The 19,797-nt window shown below is 41.5% G+C and overlaps 1 protein-coding gene across 1 annotated transcript in view; it reads right to left on the minus strand.

Moving 5' to 3' along the window:
• sez6b (seizure related 6 homolog b) overlaps positions 1 to 19,797 on the minus strand; it is a 123,454-nt gene that overhangs the window by 59,581 nt on the left and 44,076 nt on the right. The window contains exons 2-3 of the mRNA XM_069534478.1: positions 10,292 to 10,885; positions 6,861 to 6,994 (exon numbers count right to left, since the gene is read on the minus strand). Of these exons, the coding sequence (XP_069390579.1) occupies positions 6,861 to 6,994; positions 10,292 to 10,885 (728 nt within the window). The remainder of the gene's footprint in view (positions 1 to 6,860; positions 6,995 to 10,291; positions 10,886 to 19,797) is intronic.

A 19,797-nucleotide genomic window follows, 5' to 3' on the forward strand; every position in this document is an offset into this window, starting at 1 on the left:
GTAGCGCGGTGTAGTGGTGGTTGAATTAATTATCCTCTCCTTCAGGTGTCCTTCACAACTGTGTCGTTTCTGTCTCGTTTCTCGGCGCCTTCATCGTTTAGCATGCGTGAGATGATTAGTCCGGGGCGAGGACACGATAAACCTACAGGCCTCAGCGTGCAAACACGGTTCAGTGGTTTTACAGCAACAGCACGCGAGCTCAGCCATTCATAACACACAATGAAGGCTCATTATTACAATCTAACCACTAAGCAGAGAAGCCCCGCACATATTTCATAGCGCAAAGTGATGGGGCAGCTGCTTCCACCGGACGTGAATGTTACCTATTCCTCTTGGAAACTGTCTCAGCATTGACAAATGCCCCCCAATCAATCTCTGCCATCAGCCCAGACAGGGACTGAAGATAGAACTGTGCTTTATTGAACTGAGGTGGAGTCTGGCTCAGCTAAAGCAGTTGAGGGTATTGATCCATCAGTCAATACCCTGCACTCTGCGCGGCCAAACCTTTGCTGACTGTTGTTTGTATCTGTTTGGAGCTCTCTTCAGGGAGAGTGCTATTTGGCCTTGGCTTTCGTCTTTATATGGTCAGGTGGGATTCATGCTCGGGCTGCACACACACACACACACACACACACACACACACACACACACACCAGGGAAGGTTCTCATTAAACAAGAGGACTGTCAGAGTAATCACAACACACTGTGTCACAGCTCACAGCAGTATCAATACTGAAGCCAATCGACCTATAGACACATTTAAAACCCACACACCTAAGTGCTCTTCAGAGGAGATACTCTAATAACTAAATATAAAATGAATGCATATGAGCTTTCAAAATATATAGTGTATGAAATATATAATATATAAATCGTTATGCTAATGTAACACTTAAAGTATATTTAAAAATAATTAATGACCCCACAATCATTAATGATTATTAACACGCTGTTGTAATGACGACTATCCCTGCAGACATGTTGTTGCACAGCACCAGCACATGTCTCAGCTGTTCAACTTAATGCAGGCTTTTTGCTGTCAAGATGTCTTATTAAGTCCTGAGATAAGCATCGCGACCCCAGAGCTCCAACGCATTTCAGGTGGTTCGCCCAGGTGAGGGAGAGGAGATTGAACAAAGCTCACCCCAGGGTCGGGGTGATGAACTCTCTTTTCTCCTTTGCCGACAGCACTTTTCACACATTCTGAGTGCGGTCGCAACCCAGATTCATACACTGAGAGTTCAGCCCAGCAGACCCTCAGGACCTGCTCAGCGAGAAGGTGCTATGGTACTGTACGTGCAGGTGAATAGTCTTGAATAGAAAATTACCTTGTTACTAATGCATTTCATCAGACAGCCTGTCCTAGATCTGCAGTCGATCGTCAGAGCTGATGCAAACAGAAACATGTTCATTCCTTCGGACAGTCGAGAACGGGGGACTCAATTAAAACAGAGGAAAGGCCTCGCTCTTGTTTGTGACTGAATATTTGATAGAATCTGCAGGTTGATTCTAGTGCAGTCATCATAAATGAATGGGGGGAAAAAACAACTCAACGCAACATATCCCATAACATGACAAAATGTTTTGTTCAAGCCATCAAAAGAAACCGATGCACAGGAGAACGACAATTTCAGAAATTAAAACCAATCACCCACAAACTGCAGCTGAACAAACTACAGATTCTGATCAATGTTCATAGCAAGAGCAGATTCCAAGCATGTAAATAGAAAAGACATTTTCAGTTTTATGAGTAACCTCAGGCCTCAGACTGTCAACTCTGTTTTCTATAATCCCACAGTTCCCCTGCGTGGGAGATATAAGAGCTTTACTGTACCGCTCCTGCTGCAGGTTTTCTTAAATGGTAAAAGGATCCAAACTATACCCAGTAATCCTTCTTATCACAGTCCTGCATCGCAGTAAAATCTTGCTTATCTTGTATAAAGAGACAATCAAATTAGGTACCTGTGATTTGCCAGGGCTAATAAAGACCTTTGAAGTAGATTAATGAGTGTGATTTCTTGATAAGACAAATTAGAAGCTATCTCGTAGTGTATTGAAAGCTCAGACTGACCTCTCTGGAGTGTCTGACATCTCTGATGCAGCTCCAACATTTTAAAATCCACAAAACCAGGAAAGGAACTCAATTCAATTTAGGTAAAAGAAGCTGATAGACATTTTAACCAAGGCCGATTTAAAGAGGTCTGTACACAGACAGAAGGAACAGACAGATAATCCATGAGCAATTAATTTACCAACGCACCATCTGCAGAATCACTTTTTTTCACCGGAGTCACTTTTAATAATGAACGTTAACTGCATATATATGTATATATATATATATATATATATATATATATATATATATATATATATATATATGTATATATATATATATATATATATATGCAGTTTGTCAGGTGTTCATCTGCCTTTTCCTTTCCTCCCTGTTCCATCCCCAACCTGTCCTCTTTCTGCTCCTCATTTTCTCCTCATTGGATCCAGATGTTCTCTCCTTCTTTTGGCATGCTTTCCTTGCCTCTTCTCCTCTTTTGCTTCACTATTCTTTTTCTTCTCCTTCCCCGATTGATTTTCTTCTCACCCTCCGTTCCCAATCTTCTGCACTCTCCTTTACTGATTTTCCACTCATCACATTTTACTCCAACCCTACTCATTTTATTTTGCCCGAGGGTGTCATTTCACCTGGGGAATGAGGGTTTCTTGTGGTCTGATGATCAGATCCAATGCATCCAATTTTGTTTCTTGTCATTCCTTTGGCCTGACACTTTGCTAATTTTAGCCTATTCCCCATTTTGTTTTGTCCAAATCAATCAGTAGTGAGTGACGTTTCCATCCATCTGTTTGTTTGAGAATAACGGTTGGACGACCCTATCACCAGACAGGAAGGCAATTATAGGACAAAAAAAAATATTTTTAAATCCAATGACAACAATTTTATGTTGTCTTCACATTGTAATTTCACGATCTGAGTCAGTCACATCACCAACCTGTGGAGGAAGAAGGAGACAAACATGCGGCAGGTAGTGGGCAAATCTTTCATGGGGTCCATGACCGACAATGATGGACAACCATCACTGAGCTATTAGCTGGCAGTGCATCGTGTCTGGAAGATGCTGGGTCCTGCTGCTACCACACAGCAGTGAGTGGGTCAGAGCTGCAGAACTAGTGAAATGACTTCCTGCATTCCTTCTGTGAGAGTAATCTCTGTATGTTGTGGCTTGTATTAAACTTAGTAACACTTTAGACTACCCAGTCCGACAACAAAACTCCATTACTACCTGTGCTATGATAGTAAATATGCTATGGTTGAGGTTCATGGAGGATTTCAACTTAAAGTTTATGTTCAAGGTTTGGTGACTTAAATAAATGCAGATATTTTGGTTAAGGTAAATAAAAAAATCAAACACCATTTGCAGGTCTATGATGAAATCCTAACTCTGCTGTTACTTGCTTCCTGCATTAACCCTGAAGTTTGTCATTGAGCGTAAACAGTGTGTTGGGTTTGATTCGAATAAGCACAATTCTAGTAGATGGATGATCTAAGCCAGGAGGAAGTTGGTCCCTTCCAGCTGTGGTCCAGTATTAGCTTCTGATTAATGACTGCTAATCAGAACACACATCAAAAGCTACTAGTCTCTACGAGAACAGATTTTTCAAGCCCCAGATCTTCCGGACAAAATCCCTGTTATTCACTTTCAGTTTTTTCCTTCACTTTTTGATTTCTAAAAAGGAAACCTAGACCCTACTGTGCCCATCATGCCTTTTCATTCTCATTTTCTATTTGGCCTCAACCACTTCTCCACTCCTTTCACACTATGGTTCTCTGACACTGTTTTCCCGTTTCCTTTCTTTTCCTTTTCCTTCCTCTCCACATCAGTGACAGGAAGCAGCTGGGGGAGATCATTGACGATGATTTGCAACCTCATATTCATTTTTTATCCTAAATATATTGGGCCAGGCATCTGGAGGTTCAGCAGCGTAATGGCCATTGTATATTTTATGAGCAGCAGGAAGCACAGCTCTTGGAGTTAATCATGTGAATGAGGGGGTTTCAGGTGCAGACAAGGGCACTACTTAAATCATCACATAAGCCTCCCCAAAAAGGTCAGATGCTTTAAAATGACACTGAATGTCCTAGAGTGAATAGAGTGGCTGTAATCAATTGGAGCACCTGCCATTGTCTACAGGCCAAACAACATTTGTGGTGGTGACACTGGACACCGACACTTCCATAGCAGCTGCATGCTGGTATGAGCTATTTCTTAGTGTGCTGGACCCATTTATTTATTTTTTGTACTTAGTTGTAGATTTCATTTTAAAGGGGTAAAACTGTTCACCAGTCTAACCTCAGCAAACCATTATTACAAGGTGAAGCACAATTTTTCAAATGTTTTTGTTAAAAAAAAGTAAAAGAAAATCTCTCATTTACAAAATACAGTTTAACAGCTTTGTCACGGCTCAGCAAGTAGGACCAGAAAAAGGGGCAAACAGGAAGCAAATTAATTATGTGGGCAATGGTTGTAACAGGCCGGGAGAAACAGTCATCAGGCAAAAGAAGAAGGCATAAGGCAAACTGCAAAGAATGGACAGATGGTGAAAAACAGGTAAGAAGGCTAGAAGGCTGTGGTTTGGAGAGCAAATCATAGAATCTAACAGAGAATGAGCAGAAATGCTCCAGTATAAATCTGCATATTGGGGAATAGGGAACAGGTTAGTAAGTGGGTAGGGAAGACCGGGGTCGCTAAAAGCTGGGAGAGCCCAGGGCACGACGCAGTCTACAACAACAGGAGACTTATTGATATGGAAATGGAAGGCAGAGAACGAATGGATGCATGGATGAACTGTGACAGTCATGTGCATATGAGTAGGTTTTCATCAAGGACCTCTCTCTATTTGGCTGCATTCAACCCTCCCTCAGGCCCCCTCACTGTGCCGCTGAGAAGCCTCCGCTATAGCATAGTGCTGCTAGCACCATGCTGCTAGCTCCATGCTTCACCTATGGGATGGTATTAACCAGGTGATCAGCAGTGCCTCGCGATAACCAGACATAGTTTTTGGAGATCTGCCCAAATATGTTTTGTCTCATCAGGCCAGAGAATCTTCCCTCAGGCTAGAGTCCTTTATATACCATCTGGCAAAGTCTGAGCAAAGTGGTTTGCTTCTCACTTGATTGGTGGAGTGCTGCTGAGATGTTCATGATCTCTGCAGAGGACTTTCGAAGCTCTGTTCAAGTGACCATTAGACTGACCACAGCCCTTCTTGTTCTGATACTCAGTGTGGCAGGGCTGCCGATGGGAAGACAATCCACGTTGTACAGATGGTTTCACAGCTCTGTTCCGCAGCGAAGAGTCTGAGTGATTGAAGACACATTCTAAAAGAATGTTTTCACTTAAAGACTCAGGAATTTTGGATGTAAATTAACAGTTGTGCATTTGAGTTCAAAGCAGCTGCAGTTACTTGTTGGATTTTTTTTTTTAAACCATGCCTCTATTTCAAACTGCTCTGTGATATAAATAATTCAATATCATAAATATGTAACAAGATGCACAACACCTTATGTTGGGAATTTATGTATGCCAAGCATATTGTGTTTATGTGTGTGTGTGTGTGTGTGTGTGTGTGTGTGTGTGTGTGTGTGTGTGTGTGCTCGCAGTTTTCCAAGTGTAAATCAAGTGTAATGGATCTATCCGTCCTGTTCCCATTCTATATTTTCTCCGTGACATCCCAAGGTTAAAAACAATACCGAATTTGTACCATACCACACCAATCTGAAAAAGTTGTAATGTTTTTTCACTGTGGTGGAGCCAGTTGGTGAGCTGCAGGTGATCAGTTGAGTTGTGCTTGCTTAAGTACCACCTCAATGAGCCTTACAACAAGCCATACACAGACTATACACAATACACAGCCATAGACATGAAGGTGCATCAACAGTAACGGGAGCTGTAGGGTCATGTGACCATTTAGGACCCGTCTCACTGGGAGCTCTCATGAGATTTGAAGTTGACTTAAGTATGTGCATAAATATAATCAGCAGAGGGCACACTGAGATTTTCATTAATGAGGAGGTGTATCTATGGGCTGGAATACTGCAGAACTGAAATGGTGATATGACATATTAAGTTTTATTTCACATTTTTCTTCAGGCTTCAGCAAAATGTATTGTTCCTATTATTGTTTGACTAGAAAGCCAAGACAGTCTCTAGGTTCATATGACAGCTGTGTCATTTTACTGTCACGTATTAAATGTTCATACATTAGGACACTGACTACTCTGACATACTTTACAAAAAGCAGGTATTGTTTACATATTGTGAAGCAGCAACTTCAGGCCTTTAAAACATGGTGGAACACAAGTGGAAGGAGTAAATAATTTAGAAACACGGAGTCTGTATATTGTGTTGCTAACGGCTTGTTCTTACATTACATCTATTATGAATACATTGCCAGATGTAGGCAGTGTACAGTACAAGCCATTCTGCAATAAAGAGCAACTGAAAAATCTGAAACATGTTACACAAGAGGTTGAATCTCTTGCATCCTTTCTGATTGGGGACGTGGGGACGGAGCGAACACCAGTTCGGGCCCTGAACTACCACCACCACCTGAATAAACAGTTTTATATAGAGGGACATTCAATATATTATGAGAGCTTGGTTCGCTCTTTGATTTGTGATGACATGATCATTACAGCATTTGAGAACACACATACTGTCCATATATATATGCATTATATAGCATTGTTAATTGTTTTTAGTGTCTGTAATACTAATAATAATGAAATCTGTATTAGATTTTTGTTGCAGGAGAAGAACTGAATTGATGGATGTTAGCCTGGTTCTTACCTGGACCTCCACTCCATAGCCCATGTAGACAGTGATGATGTAGCTGCAGTCCACGGTGGAGTGAAAGGCCAAGCTGGACTGTGGCGGAGCCTCTATGTATCCTTCTGGGCCGGTCAGGTTCAGTTGGCAGGGAACTGCAAGGACAAACACAGCAGCATAGAGATGACCATGACGGAAGCAGTGAGGACACACACACACACAAACACACTCACCCGCTAGTACTCCTTTCATCACCATCTACACAAGGAAAAGCTTTTTTCTGATAAATGCATTCATGGCAACAATGAACGTTTCCTGAAACAGCACTGAGACCAAAACCCACCAACAGTTTTCTGTTTCTCCAAACCATGATCTTCTGCCAACCATAACTTTCTTATTTCAGTTGTTCTAAAGACCATGATGTCATTCTGGATAAGCCTTTTAACTTGAAAGTCTTATCGGTTAATCTCAAGCCAAACACTTCTTCGTTCTCATAGCGGAGCCTAATTTTGTTCCAGAATTAAGAGAACTTTAACTTCAGCATTTATTGCTGAGTCCCCTGACTTGGGTTCATGGGTATAAGAAGCACCAACCTGTGTATGAAAGAGCTCACTCTGTGTAGGCCTGGCCACCCCACCCCTGTTGTGGTCATCTAAAAGTAACACAATACTCTTCTCAGAATGACCTGCTTGCCAAAACCTCTGGTCCTGTCAGCTTATCAGAGGCCACCCCTGCCTGTTATGGTGTTCATCATGGTTGTCTTTGGAAGCAATAACTGGAATGTGACCCATCTATAGCAACAAGTCTACTAGCAATGGGAATGAAGTCATTCATATTCCTGCAAATATGCACTAATTTGATTTAAAATATGTTTCCAATGGTTACCGACTGCAAAATCACATCACATGGGATTTCTGTTGGATATAGTGGGCAGAGATATTTTCTATATATTAGCCTATATGGTTTATGAGTAGTAGTAGTAGTTTCCATATTTCCTGGGAGATGGGAAAACTGAAAGTGGATTTTCAGGAATTACATTTGCTGGATTAAACACAACTTGAATGAAGTCATCCTCCAACCCTAGCTTCATTTGGATTTAGCACAGTACTGCATGTCTGTACTTTGTACACGCTGTCACCTTGCACACAGATGAGCTGATTAATTGAGCGACTCCCTTCTTGCTCTTCCTATAAAGAAAATCACCAGCCTGATATTTATTTTCTCCATCCACTCTCTTAATTACTGGGTGTTATGCTGAGGCCCCTGTTTGGACCTCTTGATTAAGGGTTGGTGATGCAGCAATGCTGTTGTAATTTATTTCAGCCCCATGGCTGTGTGGTGGCGAGAGATGCAAATAGATAAGACATTAGTTTAGTGTGTGGAGACAGCATGAGAGCACTCAAAAGAGAAAACATCCTCTGATGAAGTCTCAATAGAGACAGAGGACTGCTGTGGTGGGTATGTATCTCAGTTTTGAAAGATTCTTCTGAATAAATATTTAGAAGACAACATTTCATGGGTTAATATTTCTAATAAAAGATTTAATACATTTTACATATAAAGTACTTATTGTTCTTATGGTTACAATAATAAACACAGGTTATGCACCAGTCATGGTTAAAACAACAAATGATGTTTTGACAAGCAAACTAATTATGTTATAATGTGAAATATCTCATGTAATGGAGGTTGAAAGGTGACACCATTTCTCATTTCGTGTGGAGCAGTCGTTGCCCCTCCAGCTGATCAGTGAGAAATGATACTACCTCCAGGAGGTCGGACTCATTCTGTCGTCTTATCACAATATCATCCTTCATGCTCATTAACAGTAGAATCTCGCCATGTCTCAACCCAAGCCTGACGAAGACTTTAATCATTGTGTAATTGAGCCTTGAACTATGAATGATGCAACAAAATGTAGGAACATACTAATGTGAAAATATCTTGCAATAACAATCAACATATGATTGTTATTGCAAGATGATACTGATACTGGAAGGTTCCTTGTCGGCCCTTTAAGGAATCTCTTCAAATTTGGAGCAGTTTTTACTTAGACTCAAATATATACTGATCAGTGAATCAGAGGTCAAAGTTCAAGGTCATGGTGACCTCATTTGTGTGACCTCACATGGTGACCTCATTTGTGTCTGGAAAAGAGTGTGAGTAGACTTATACTGCATTGGTTGGCGGAGACATAGAACTGCAGGGTGCTAATTCTAGTTTGGTTTTTTCTTTTCTAAACTTTTGAGACAATTCATGTTCACTGAATCTTGGGCCATTTACAGGCATTTTAGAATGTATAGTGAGCACAACAACACGATTGAATTGGTGTGATGAAAACATGTGAGTACATAATGTCAATTATTTTCTGTAATTATTAATTTGAGACAGGCTGCTTTTGTTCGACCTTTATAGGATAGGATCACACTGTGCAGTACCTAACTCCTGTGATGCATCTGAGAGAGAGAGAGAGAGAGAGAGGACACCTGGTTTAAACAACCTGAACTGACGGATATGGCTCCCGGCGATGTCCTCTTCCTGCCCAAACTGAAAAGGCGGAGGGGTCACCGTTTCTGCACAGTCAAGAACCACCCAGTGTACCTCGTAGACAGCGTTATGATTTACAGAGCGGTTCCTCCAGGGAACAATTCAAGCTTGGCAGGAGTGGTCTGGCTTTGTGTTGGAATGAACCACTCCAATGAAAAATGAAGCTTTATTTTCTATATTTCTTTCAGATTTGATACACACACACACACACACACACACACACACACACACACACACACACACACACACACACTTCCCCCAGACACAGATCATCACAACTGGCTCTCATTTCAACACACACACACAGAAACAGCAGATTGTTCAATATTGTATGTGTTTTCACATTAAAGACATGCAGAATTAAAATCTAATGCGGTGCAGTTTATACTCCTTTAGGAACACTCTACTAATACTGGGCAGTTTCTTCCCTTTCTCTCAAAACAGCTTCAGTTCTTTGTGACTCCTCAAAAAGAACTGAAGAGATTTTGCTCGACGTCGACATGACTCACAGAGAGATGCATGTGGCCAAACAGTGGACCCAAAGTGTGCCATGTGCACATCCATGTGCAGTTTTCTTCTCACCACAGTTGTAATGGTTATCTTAGTTACCCTTCCAGACATTTGCAGCCACACTGACCATCTCTGGACGTCTCTCAATGTCATGTTTCTCTTTGATGATCAAGTTGCTCATTGACAGCAAATGCCAGAAAATCAACAGTTTTAGAAATCATCAAATCAGCCTGTCTGGAACAAACAATCATGTCAACTATCATGAGATTACACTTATTTATTCTTCTGTACTGTGATTGATGTGTCCATTAGCCTCAGACCTGTAACTGCAGGATTTGATGCTGCCACATGAAACCTCAATGGGTACATTAAAAAAGTGAAGAATGTTTTTTTACCTGGACTCTGCATTGTGGTGATTACGGTGGTGGTGGTGATAGTGGTGGTGGTTGTCTCCTCTTCGTTACTGCCTTGTCTCACATTCTGCTTCAGTCCAGGCGGATCTGGCCTCGCTACATGGTTCTCCTTTGTAGCAGTGGCAGAGGTGACGGTGGGAACATGTTCTGGATGCTTTACAACCACTCTGGTGGCTGTAATGGGGGTGTTGGAGTGAGAAGTGGCTTCTGCTGTATGCATGACAAGGCCTGTTTGCGTGCTGGAGCCCTTGGCGCTCTCACCTGAAGCCCTATCATCAGCATTACGTGGAGTGGAGTCTGCAGTCCCGGATGGCACGGTGGGGAAGGTACGAGTGCTCGGGTGTGAGCTGGATTCTTCGCTCTCTTCAAAGTAGTTTGAGTGACCACGGGGGCTGAGTGGTGCCTGGTGTTGGGGGGGATTTCTGTAGAGAGGGTGGTGGTTCAGGATGTTGAGAGGCGGGGCGGTGGTGACCACGGGGAGTCTCCTGTCCGTGTCCTGGGTGGTGGAGTACAAGCTGGCTCTGCTCTCCGGAGGGCCCCCCGGGGTTATAGATAGAGCATCCTCTGAGGCAGAGGCTGCAGAGAATGAAAGAGAATAATACGCATGTTTAGAAGGTTATTGATTCATACCTCAGACTTAACAATCACTTGGCCAAGCACGTGCACAGATTACTGGCTTCACTCTCCTGCATGCTCTCTGCTGTGGCTCTGAAGCTCTCCGCCCACAGCCATCGAGCGCTCTGCCAATCCCATTTTCGGTGGGATAATGATGGAGAATGGTGCTAGTGCCAGAAACCAAGAGGCCATCAAGCCAAAAAACATAGTGCCACAGCAATCTTAATCTACCAGTCTCTAACAAACTGAACGTGGTGTTTTTAACTGAGGTCAGTCATTCAAATATTTAGATTTTATCAAAAAACCAAGCATGAAATAAACTTTTGTTTCACAACTTTTCATCATTATTATTTTACATTTTAATGTTTAATGGTACATTACATAACTTTTCATCCATGTTGTGTGTTATATGAATTGCATTTCATTATGTTCATGGACCTAATATATATATATCTACTACAGGCTGTGTGTAGTTCTGCTGTTTTCATGGTAAAAACAAAATAAATAATTCAATAGTCAATCAATTACCGCAAACAGACCCTGTGTGAAAGAGTCAGGACCTGAGATGTGGTGTGAAATATTTATTCTGTATATCATGGAATCCTTTGAAGAGACCCTGGCCCTGTTTTATCTAACCTGGATGACAGTTAGCTTCTTATCTTGCATATGAGTTCAGCTGCTCAGAAGAGTTTGGAAGACTTATTTTTAGTCATGTTCAGAGAACAGGTTGTACAGGTGCTCCCCCGGTCTTTTCACCCCCTGAGAAATATTGTGTGCACACATCTAGTCGCCTTTAAGTACCTGTCAGGTACAGAGCCCACCGCAGACCACACTGCATGAAAAGTTAGACATGACAGTCAAAAGTCAGTTCAAGTTATCTTATTATAACGCAGCTTAGAACGCTGATTCATGTTTTCTCCTTTGTTCACATAGATTACAGAACCATTGTTTGGCGAAATGTGAAATGAAAACATCCCTCTTGTCCTTTGAGCTATGTCTTATAAGTTAGTGTTTGTATTAATTGTCAGTGTGATCCGATGAAGAATGAATGAACATTATCAGTATATGTGCTGTACAACAACCTCGTCGTGACAAGTGAATTCCGAATATTGAATATGACTTTTCAAAAATACTGAGTCGCTGATTTATCTGCCTTGAAATTTGCAGTTTTTATTTCACTGCAGTGAATTTGACAGCAGAAAAAAAAAAAACTTGATAACCACAGAATAAATCTGAAACTCAGTCACACTCTTCATCGTTCACTTTTTTCTGCTCTGCTTCACTGTTCTTCAGTATTGACTTTAGGCTGAGAGAACCTGCTCGTCCTTCTGGACAGAGACAGGACGCCCAATCACACTCCATAAAACAAAGTCTTTCCATTATTCAGAGCAACATTTTTAGCCATATTTCCTTTCAACGCTTCTTTATTCGGAGCAGTGCATTAGTGCTGTTACACCCCCGTGTGTCAATTGGCATTCTGAAAAGCTCTTGTAGAACGCCAAACGGTACAATCCAAACAATTCTGGCAAATTGCTCACATCGGTGGTTTCCTCCCTCCCTATCCTCCTTGTAATAAGAGTTAATATTCATTCCTGAGGGGGGTTTGATGAGCCGCTATAATTCTCCCAGTGTAATGATCAGCGCTTCCCTCCCAAGCGCACCTGTGAGATCTAATCTGAGACCCCTTCAGGAGGCTATCATCCGCTGAGGGAAGTCTTATGTTTCTTTAACAATGCTTCATTTCCACCATAATGGCTCCCACTCTCTGCCGGCTAATAGCTATCTGCTTCAAACAATCAGGGTTTATTGTAGTTGTGCCACTTCTTACCCAGCACCTCGTTTCTCTCTCTCTCTCTGACACACACACACACACACACACAGCTCTTTGCACTTAAGCAGACACATTGGCAGGTAAATTTACAAGAAAAACAATGAATGTCAACATGACTGACTGCAGATCCGTCTCTACACTGCTGCTGAAATGTGTGAGAGGTGTATGTACAGTGGTAGAGCGGTGTGTTTATTCAGTTCCTTTGGATTTAAGTAAATCTGCTGCTTGCTTGAAACATGACAGATGCCTCAGGAGGAGACAGCTCATCTCACGATCAAGGCTGTTTTCTGCTTTTGTGGTTTTTTTTTTTTTTAGTTTAAAATGAGTAAGATGTAAAAAACTGGTAAAAAAATAAAATAAAAATAGACTCACTCTTATACACTTTTACATTTCTGCTTGAATGGACTGCAGTTATATTTTCTAGAGCTAAAATGATCATCAGTTAGTGACTCATATAATCATAATAAATCATAAACAAAACTATTGTTTGAACTAAAATTAGTGGAGTAATGCCAAGCTCCAGCTCATTAAATCTTACTTTGTTTATTTGTTCCTTTTTTACTTGTGGTTTCAAGGTCTTGGCTAAAAACAGACATTTGAATAAGTCACCTTGGGCTCTGAGAAGTTGTAACATACATTTTTTTCACAGTTATTTGACAGCATAAAAAAAACATTCGATTATCCGGGTGTAGTCGCCCTATTTGTCAATTCAACACCTGCATCCAGTTATTATGTTTGTAAGGACTATTAATACAAGCAGGAGTAAGAACAGTCCAAGCAAGTTGTTCGACACTGGCACGTTATAGGAAACGAGTCAACATATGTGTGAACACAGTTCACAAAGAAGAACAAGGTCGAGAGGTTGTCTGGATCCAGTTGCCTTAGCGTCCACACACCATTAGCCCCCAGCTGAGGGCAGCTTCTGGCCCCCGGACTTGGTGCATGGGCTAAGGGAGGGGCAATGGCAGCTGTAAGTCCAAGGCACATGGCACAATCCTGGCACAGCCCTTGGCTAACCCCAACTTTAGCCAAGGGCTTTCTGGCCCTGCTACGGAGCAATGATAGCTCCGTCTGAGAGGCTGTCCTCTGAAACAGGACTAAAAGGTTCCAATGTGGAATGGGGCCAAAAGATTGCTTTTAAATCGTAGCCTAGCAACGTCGTTCTAACTCAGGGATACTACAGAAGGAGATTGGATTTTGTAGACCTGGATTCGGGGCTACATGGGCTGTGTATCGCTACACCACATTCTCAGAAGGAGGCGGCCATCGTGGGCAAAGAATACAGTGTTTTGTCGCAGGTCGCATCTTGATCACCAAACATTAAAGCTTTCAGTAACAACTATGGACACTTAACATAATTCATTCAATTAGTAAAGTACTACAACTAATACAAGTACTATTGAAATCAAAGAGCTAATCACCTGTATAACTGAATGACTGTGGCGGTGCTCAGCACCTCAACAGGGAAAACCTGTTCAAGGTCATCCAGAGTATATTTATATTGTTTTAATGTTCAGGTTGTGAGAACAAGACAATCTGGTTCAAATGCTGCATTAAGGACAAGGTTGTGGGTTCATGTGCTGAAGGTCACTCTTCTACTTTAACACAGGAATTAGCAAAGAATTCAGAAGTAGTCCTTGTCTCCTTCTTGTGTTTGAGTTTATCCTCATTAAAATGCACACTGACGCATCAAGGTCTTCCAATATCTAATCAGATCATCTTTCATCAGTTATGTTCATGGTTCTATTGCATATTGTTCTTGAGTTAATGTTAAGAAGGATATGCTGGCAAGCACACACCATTAAATTGGTTCAACATTCCACAAACCACAGTGAAGAGGCAAAAAAACATCTGTATTTTGATTTAACGATCGCCTACACATCTCACACCTTTTCATTTGGCTTCACTTAAGGATACAGGCATCCTGAAATTAACCGCCGCAGACGCGAATATCTGCACATGCAACGCTTCACATGCCTCTTGGAATTAATGCAGAAGATAAAATCAGTGACCCACTCACCCACGTGTGCTAATTTACCTGCAAAGTTCCAATGTCAACGAATAAACTGAAACTCTAAACTTAGCTTAACAGATGTATCAGCCGTGCATAGAAGGAATAAAAAGTACTTCAACTTGTTCACCACATGACATTGTTGGAGTTTAATTAGAAGTGAAATGAAGGTTGCCAGACTGATTTTATCACGGGCTCAGTTGTGAAGATGACTCACTGTGATGTCTCTTCGGTTTAAAGTATAATTTTTCCAATTTGTTTTTCATCAGAATTTTGCACGGCATCATTCTTTCATTCAGAATGACTGCAGCATGATTGAAGTGTTTGTTGCTCCCACTCTCTCAACACTTGATTAAGTTCAGGGAAAGACCATGATCTTGACTTCAGACACAACATATTCCCAGAACTCAAAGTCCTTCTGTTGTCTCAACCTAACCACAGACGGGATGTGTGTGATCCCCAGCCTCTGGTGTCTCCATCTTGTGTCTTTCTCCCCAACTATCCACCTTAAACTCCTCCTTGAGACTCTGCTGCTGTAACCAAACAGCGACTCTCACTCTTCTGAACACAATACAGGCAGTGATTACACTGTCATCACAATATACTTGCACAGCAGTGCTCTGTGCTCTCTCTCTTCACAGCGAAGTCAGAAACTGATAAATCAGTCAACATGGATTGGAGTCAAACAAGAGGGTCATAAGGCCTCTGCATTAAAATTATTAACATAAACCTTTGAACCGCTGAGCGGCTGAGATGCCAAAGGCCTTTGTGTTCGTCAAAAAATATTTGACAGCTGAAAAATTCATTACAAAGCAGCACATCAAGCCTAAGCCCCAGTTAAATGGTCATTTCCACAAAGGACACAGTTTGTACTGTTGTTTTCTGTTTGTTCATCCTTCACTTCAGCAGCAGTTTCCTTTCGATGGAGGAGACGGTGGGACACTTTGATATTTTCCCTTTGGCTGTCAAAGGGCCACAACAGAATTTAAGTCTACCCCTAATGAACTACTACACCACACCAAGTCCAATACAAATCCATGTCATCAAAGTTCAGAGGAGTTTGCAGTAGGAGAGAGGAGGAAGAAAAAGAAATCCGCCTTCTGGGTCCAAAACTTAACGACTATCACTGACTATCATTATCTCTAAACTCACTCCATCCACATTAAACAGCCTCGTGACTTAATAAGCCTTTTGTACATGAAGCTATTTATGTGCTGTGAAGAGACCTGATGAATCTGAGTGTCCTCTTGTATACAGATACATATTTTAGCAACCAACATCAGTGCATAGGGGAAGGGTGACCCCCCCCACACCCTGGAATATTGACTTTTATCTGTCTTCTGAATGAACGAATAGAGCATTTCTTCAGCCTCTGTAGCAAGGAGCTGCTGGATCAAGCAGTTGTCTCGCTGCGAGTGAACTAAAACAGACATGAAAGGAGGCCTCCTGTGCCTTTTGATAGGATTTCTTTGATTTCAACTTCTCCAGCTAGATTGGCTGACCACTTAATACGTGTGGGCAGCACGGAGGACAGTGAAGCTCTGAAAGGATACCAGCAGGTGACGGCTCTGTGTAACCATGGTGGGAAAAGGGGTCAATTGAGTGTGTGCTTGTGGCAAAAATGTCTACAGTATAAATAGAATAATATAGAAGAAGGTGAATCTGCATCAGGTGCTTAAAATAGGGAATGGCAAATTGTTTAGCGAGTAAAAACTGCATCTCTATCCCTCCATCTCTGTTCTTATCTCCTCGGCATCAAAAACTAAGTCTGAATTTGGAATTTTCATTCTGGAAACTGGAAATGTCCTGCTTTTCCTTGGGGGAACTTTCAAAAATATAACCAAGCCACACTCAAGCAAAGGCCAAGGAAAAGCCTTGAGAATGCTTCACACATCATTAGAAATGTCGGCAGTCTGAAAGAAAAAGCTCGGTTACACTAGACCCATACTTTGAAACTATTGACTCAAGTGACACAGGATTTCTGGATGAAATGTAATAAATTATATCAATGAAATGTATCTTGGTTTCTCAAAAAGTTAGGTGAAGAGTTTCCACATCACATCTCACAAAATTAATTTGAATTTGAACAAGATCTGAACAGGGAATAGTTGCCCAGCTCATGTATAAACTCAGCATATCTGCAGCATGTTTTGATTTTCATGAGGCAGAATTGATCGCAAAAACCATCTGACTCGCTGTGAATCCAAGTCAGACTCTTAATCCCGAGTTGCCTGGAGCAAAATGTTACCCACTTTAAAATTTCCCTCATTATCGATTGTGCTCCCAACACCTGCAGCAAGGGACACTCATTCATCCACTCTTAGGGGTATTCGGCCACAGCCATTATATCCAGACACAAGTGTCTCGGCCTCCCTGTGGCACCTGGAACATCACAGGGGTCAAAACCTACCACACACTTTGCTGTGGTACAAAAAGTTCAACCTTTAAGATGTGGAGAAAGTAAATTAAAATGAAAAATGCAGTTCTCATGTCCTCTGTCCTTGTTCAAAAAGTAAAAGCTTTAAAAACATCTGATTCGACTGGATGGTCTTTTGGAATATTTTGTTTACATGTTTTATACTTTTCAATTGAATAGTAATGTAAATGGGGCAAATTTCTTAAATGATTGGCAAATGCTTGGATGTTTGACCTTGAATGCTTTTTTTTTTTACTGTGCTCTTCTACTGTTTGTTTTTAACACAGACCCACTGACAACTGACTTTAACATTTAAAGGTTCAGTGTGTAGAATTTGGTGACATCTAGTGGTGAAGTGTCATGTTGCGGCTGAACACTCCTCATTTCATCCTCTCCTTCCAAACATGACAGAGATCCTGTGGTGAACTTCAGTTGTCATGAAAATGCAAAAGCATTTTAGTTTATCAAGTTTGGATGACAGTAAAAAACATGGCGGCCTCCACAGAGAGGATCCCTCCCCATGTAAATATACAGTTTTTAAATATAAAGGGCCCATTTAATAATAAAGGAAACCACAATTCACACAATTTAGATGAAACACACCAGTAAAAAACATTGGTAGGATTATTTTCTATTAAATTTATGCCAAAAATCACCTTCACCTAAATCTTACACACTGAACCTTTAAGTCAGAGCTATCATTACCATGCCAACTGCACCTACATCTACAGTATTTCTTCTACAACTACCAATACTCCTTTTATAATGATACCTGTTCTGCCACTATTACTACTGCTTATTACTGCCACCGCTAGCTAGAGTTAATATTACTTAAATTACTGACTACTAAGCCAAACCTTATATAGAAATAGCTTTGCAGGTATTACCTTTACATTATAATGATGGCATATATCTTTAAGAACATATGTATGACAGTCGTGGCCAATGGAGATCTTTTGAACCTGCACTATAAGGTGGAGAATCAGTGCCCGCAGGCCTTATTATGCTGAAAGCTGTTAGAAACTCTCTTTTCCACTCTTGACACCTCTGGAAAAGGTCACTCTGTCATCGCTATAATGACCGAGGACAAGGACGAGGCAGAGTGGATCAATAGGCAGCTCCAGCCCGTATCGGTGTAGATGCATTGATCTGTGGCTTAGAGGGAAGACATGTGATGCTCCGTGCAAAGAGACTGAGAGCATGGCCTGTTTTTCTAGCAGCAGATGAGAGGAGCAGTGGCACATGTGAATATCTGAGGCAGTTATTCCACTCAGTGAACCCTTACAGGACTGCAAAGCCTGTGGACTGCACATGCAGGTATATGACAGTGCTTGGAGGCATTTACTGAAGACGACATTAACGTAAGAAGGATGGAAATGCATGTACAATTATAAAGAAATAAAGAATGTCATTTCTGTCACCGCTTCCTAGTTGGTTCAGTAAAGATGATCACATCCGTCTGTAGCCAATGTTTCTCATTGCTTCACTTTAAAGTTTTTATTGATTTCCCATAAATGAGGCACTGTAGTTTAGTTTTCCCTTTAACTAATCAATTGAAATAAGTAAATAAATTATTGTAATAATCATAATGTGAAAGACAGAAAGAACATTGATCTCAAAGGTAAACTGATGTTAACAAATGAAAAGTGTGGATGATTACCTCAGGGCTCACATTGTTTTCTTAAAAGAATAACTTGTTATCGCGGCTTGGTACGAAAATAATATGAAACCTTTCAATAGCTGCAGAGTGCAGTTCCCCCGCCAACCACAGAAAGGACCGTCTTCGGTGATGTGTCATCTCGGCATTTTGACTATAACCTGCAGACTCATGTCGTGACAGAGAAAAATAATCTGCCAGCAGCTAATTGAAACTGTGTGTATCTTTGTCACCAACACTGCTCACATCCCACGTCCCAAAATGCCTTTCTTTCCCCGCTCCACCACACGTTGCATCTCCGCTTGTTTCGTCACAAGCATTCACCCTTGAGCTTCAGATTAGCAATGCCAGCTCTTTGTGAAGCTACACAAAGCCCGAGCAATTAAAGGTTCTTCTCTTGCTTAACAAGCTCTAATCCAGACATGCTTTTATTGCATTTGATTTTGCTCGCTGCTTGTGCCAAAAACACTGAGAGACGGGGACCCTGCTCTTGCTCTAAGTGCAGCGGTAATCAGTGAGGATTCAGACACAGCTCAGGTTCTGGCAGCTGTCACTTTCCCAGCTACGGATGGCAAACAAATTAATGTGAAAAAAAATAAGAATTGCCCAGGGGAGACGCCTGGATCCACCTATCAAACAAAAGCAAATGGAAATAGTTTGGCAGCCTTACACTTCCACAATGCCAGGGATTGTGATTTAGAGGGAAAGCACTTGCTGCAGTATCTAAATGCAATGTTCTCGATGCCTGACATGTTTGAGTGAGCGTGAATTCATTCAGACCAATGGAAATGACTGAATGTAAACTGGGCACAGGCTGATAACTGAATGTTGTGGCAAGCACACATTCAGGTGCGCACTGTTAACAGCGAAGTGGCCGGTGTCTGTGTGCACAGATAAAAAGCAGGAAGGAATTCTGTTCTCACACTCTACAGTCAACACGCAGGTTTGACAGACACTT

This window comes from Paralichthys olivaceus, chromosome 11, assembly GCF_024713975.1.
Source record: "Paralichthys olivaceus isolate ysfri-2021 chromosome 11, ASM2471397v2, whole genome shotgun sequence".
Classification (NCBI taxonomy): Eukaryota; Metazoa; Chordata; class Actinopteri; order Pleuronectiformes; family Paralichthyidae; genus Paralichthys; species Paralichthys olivaceus.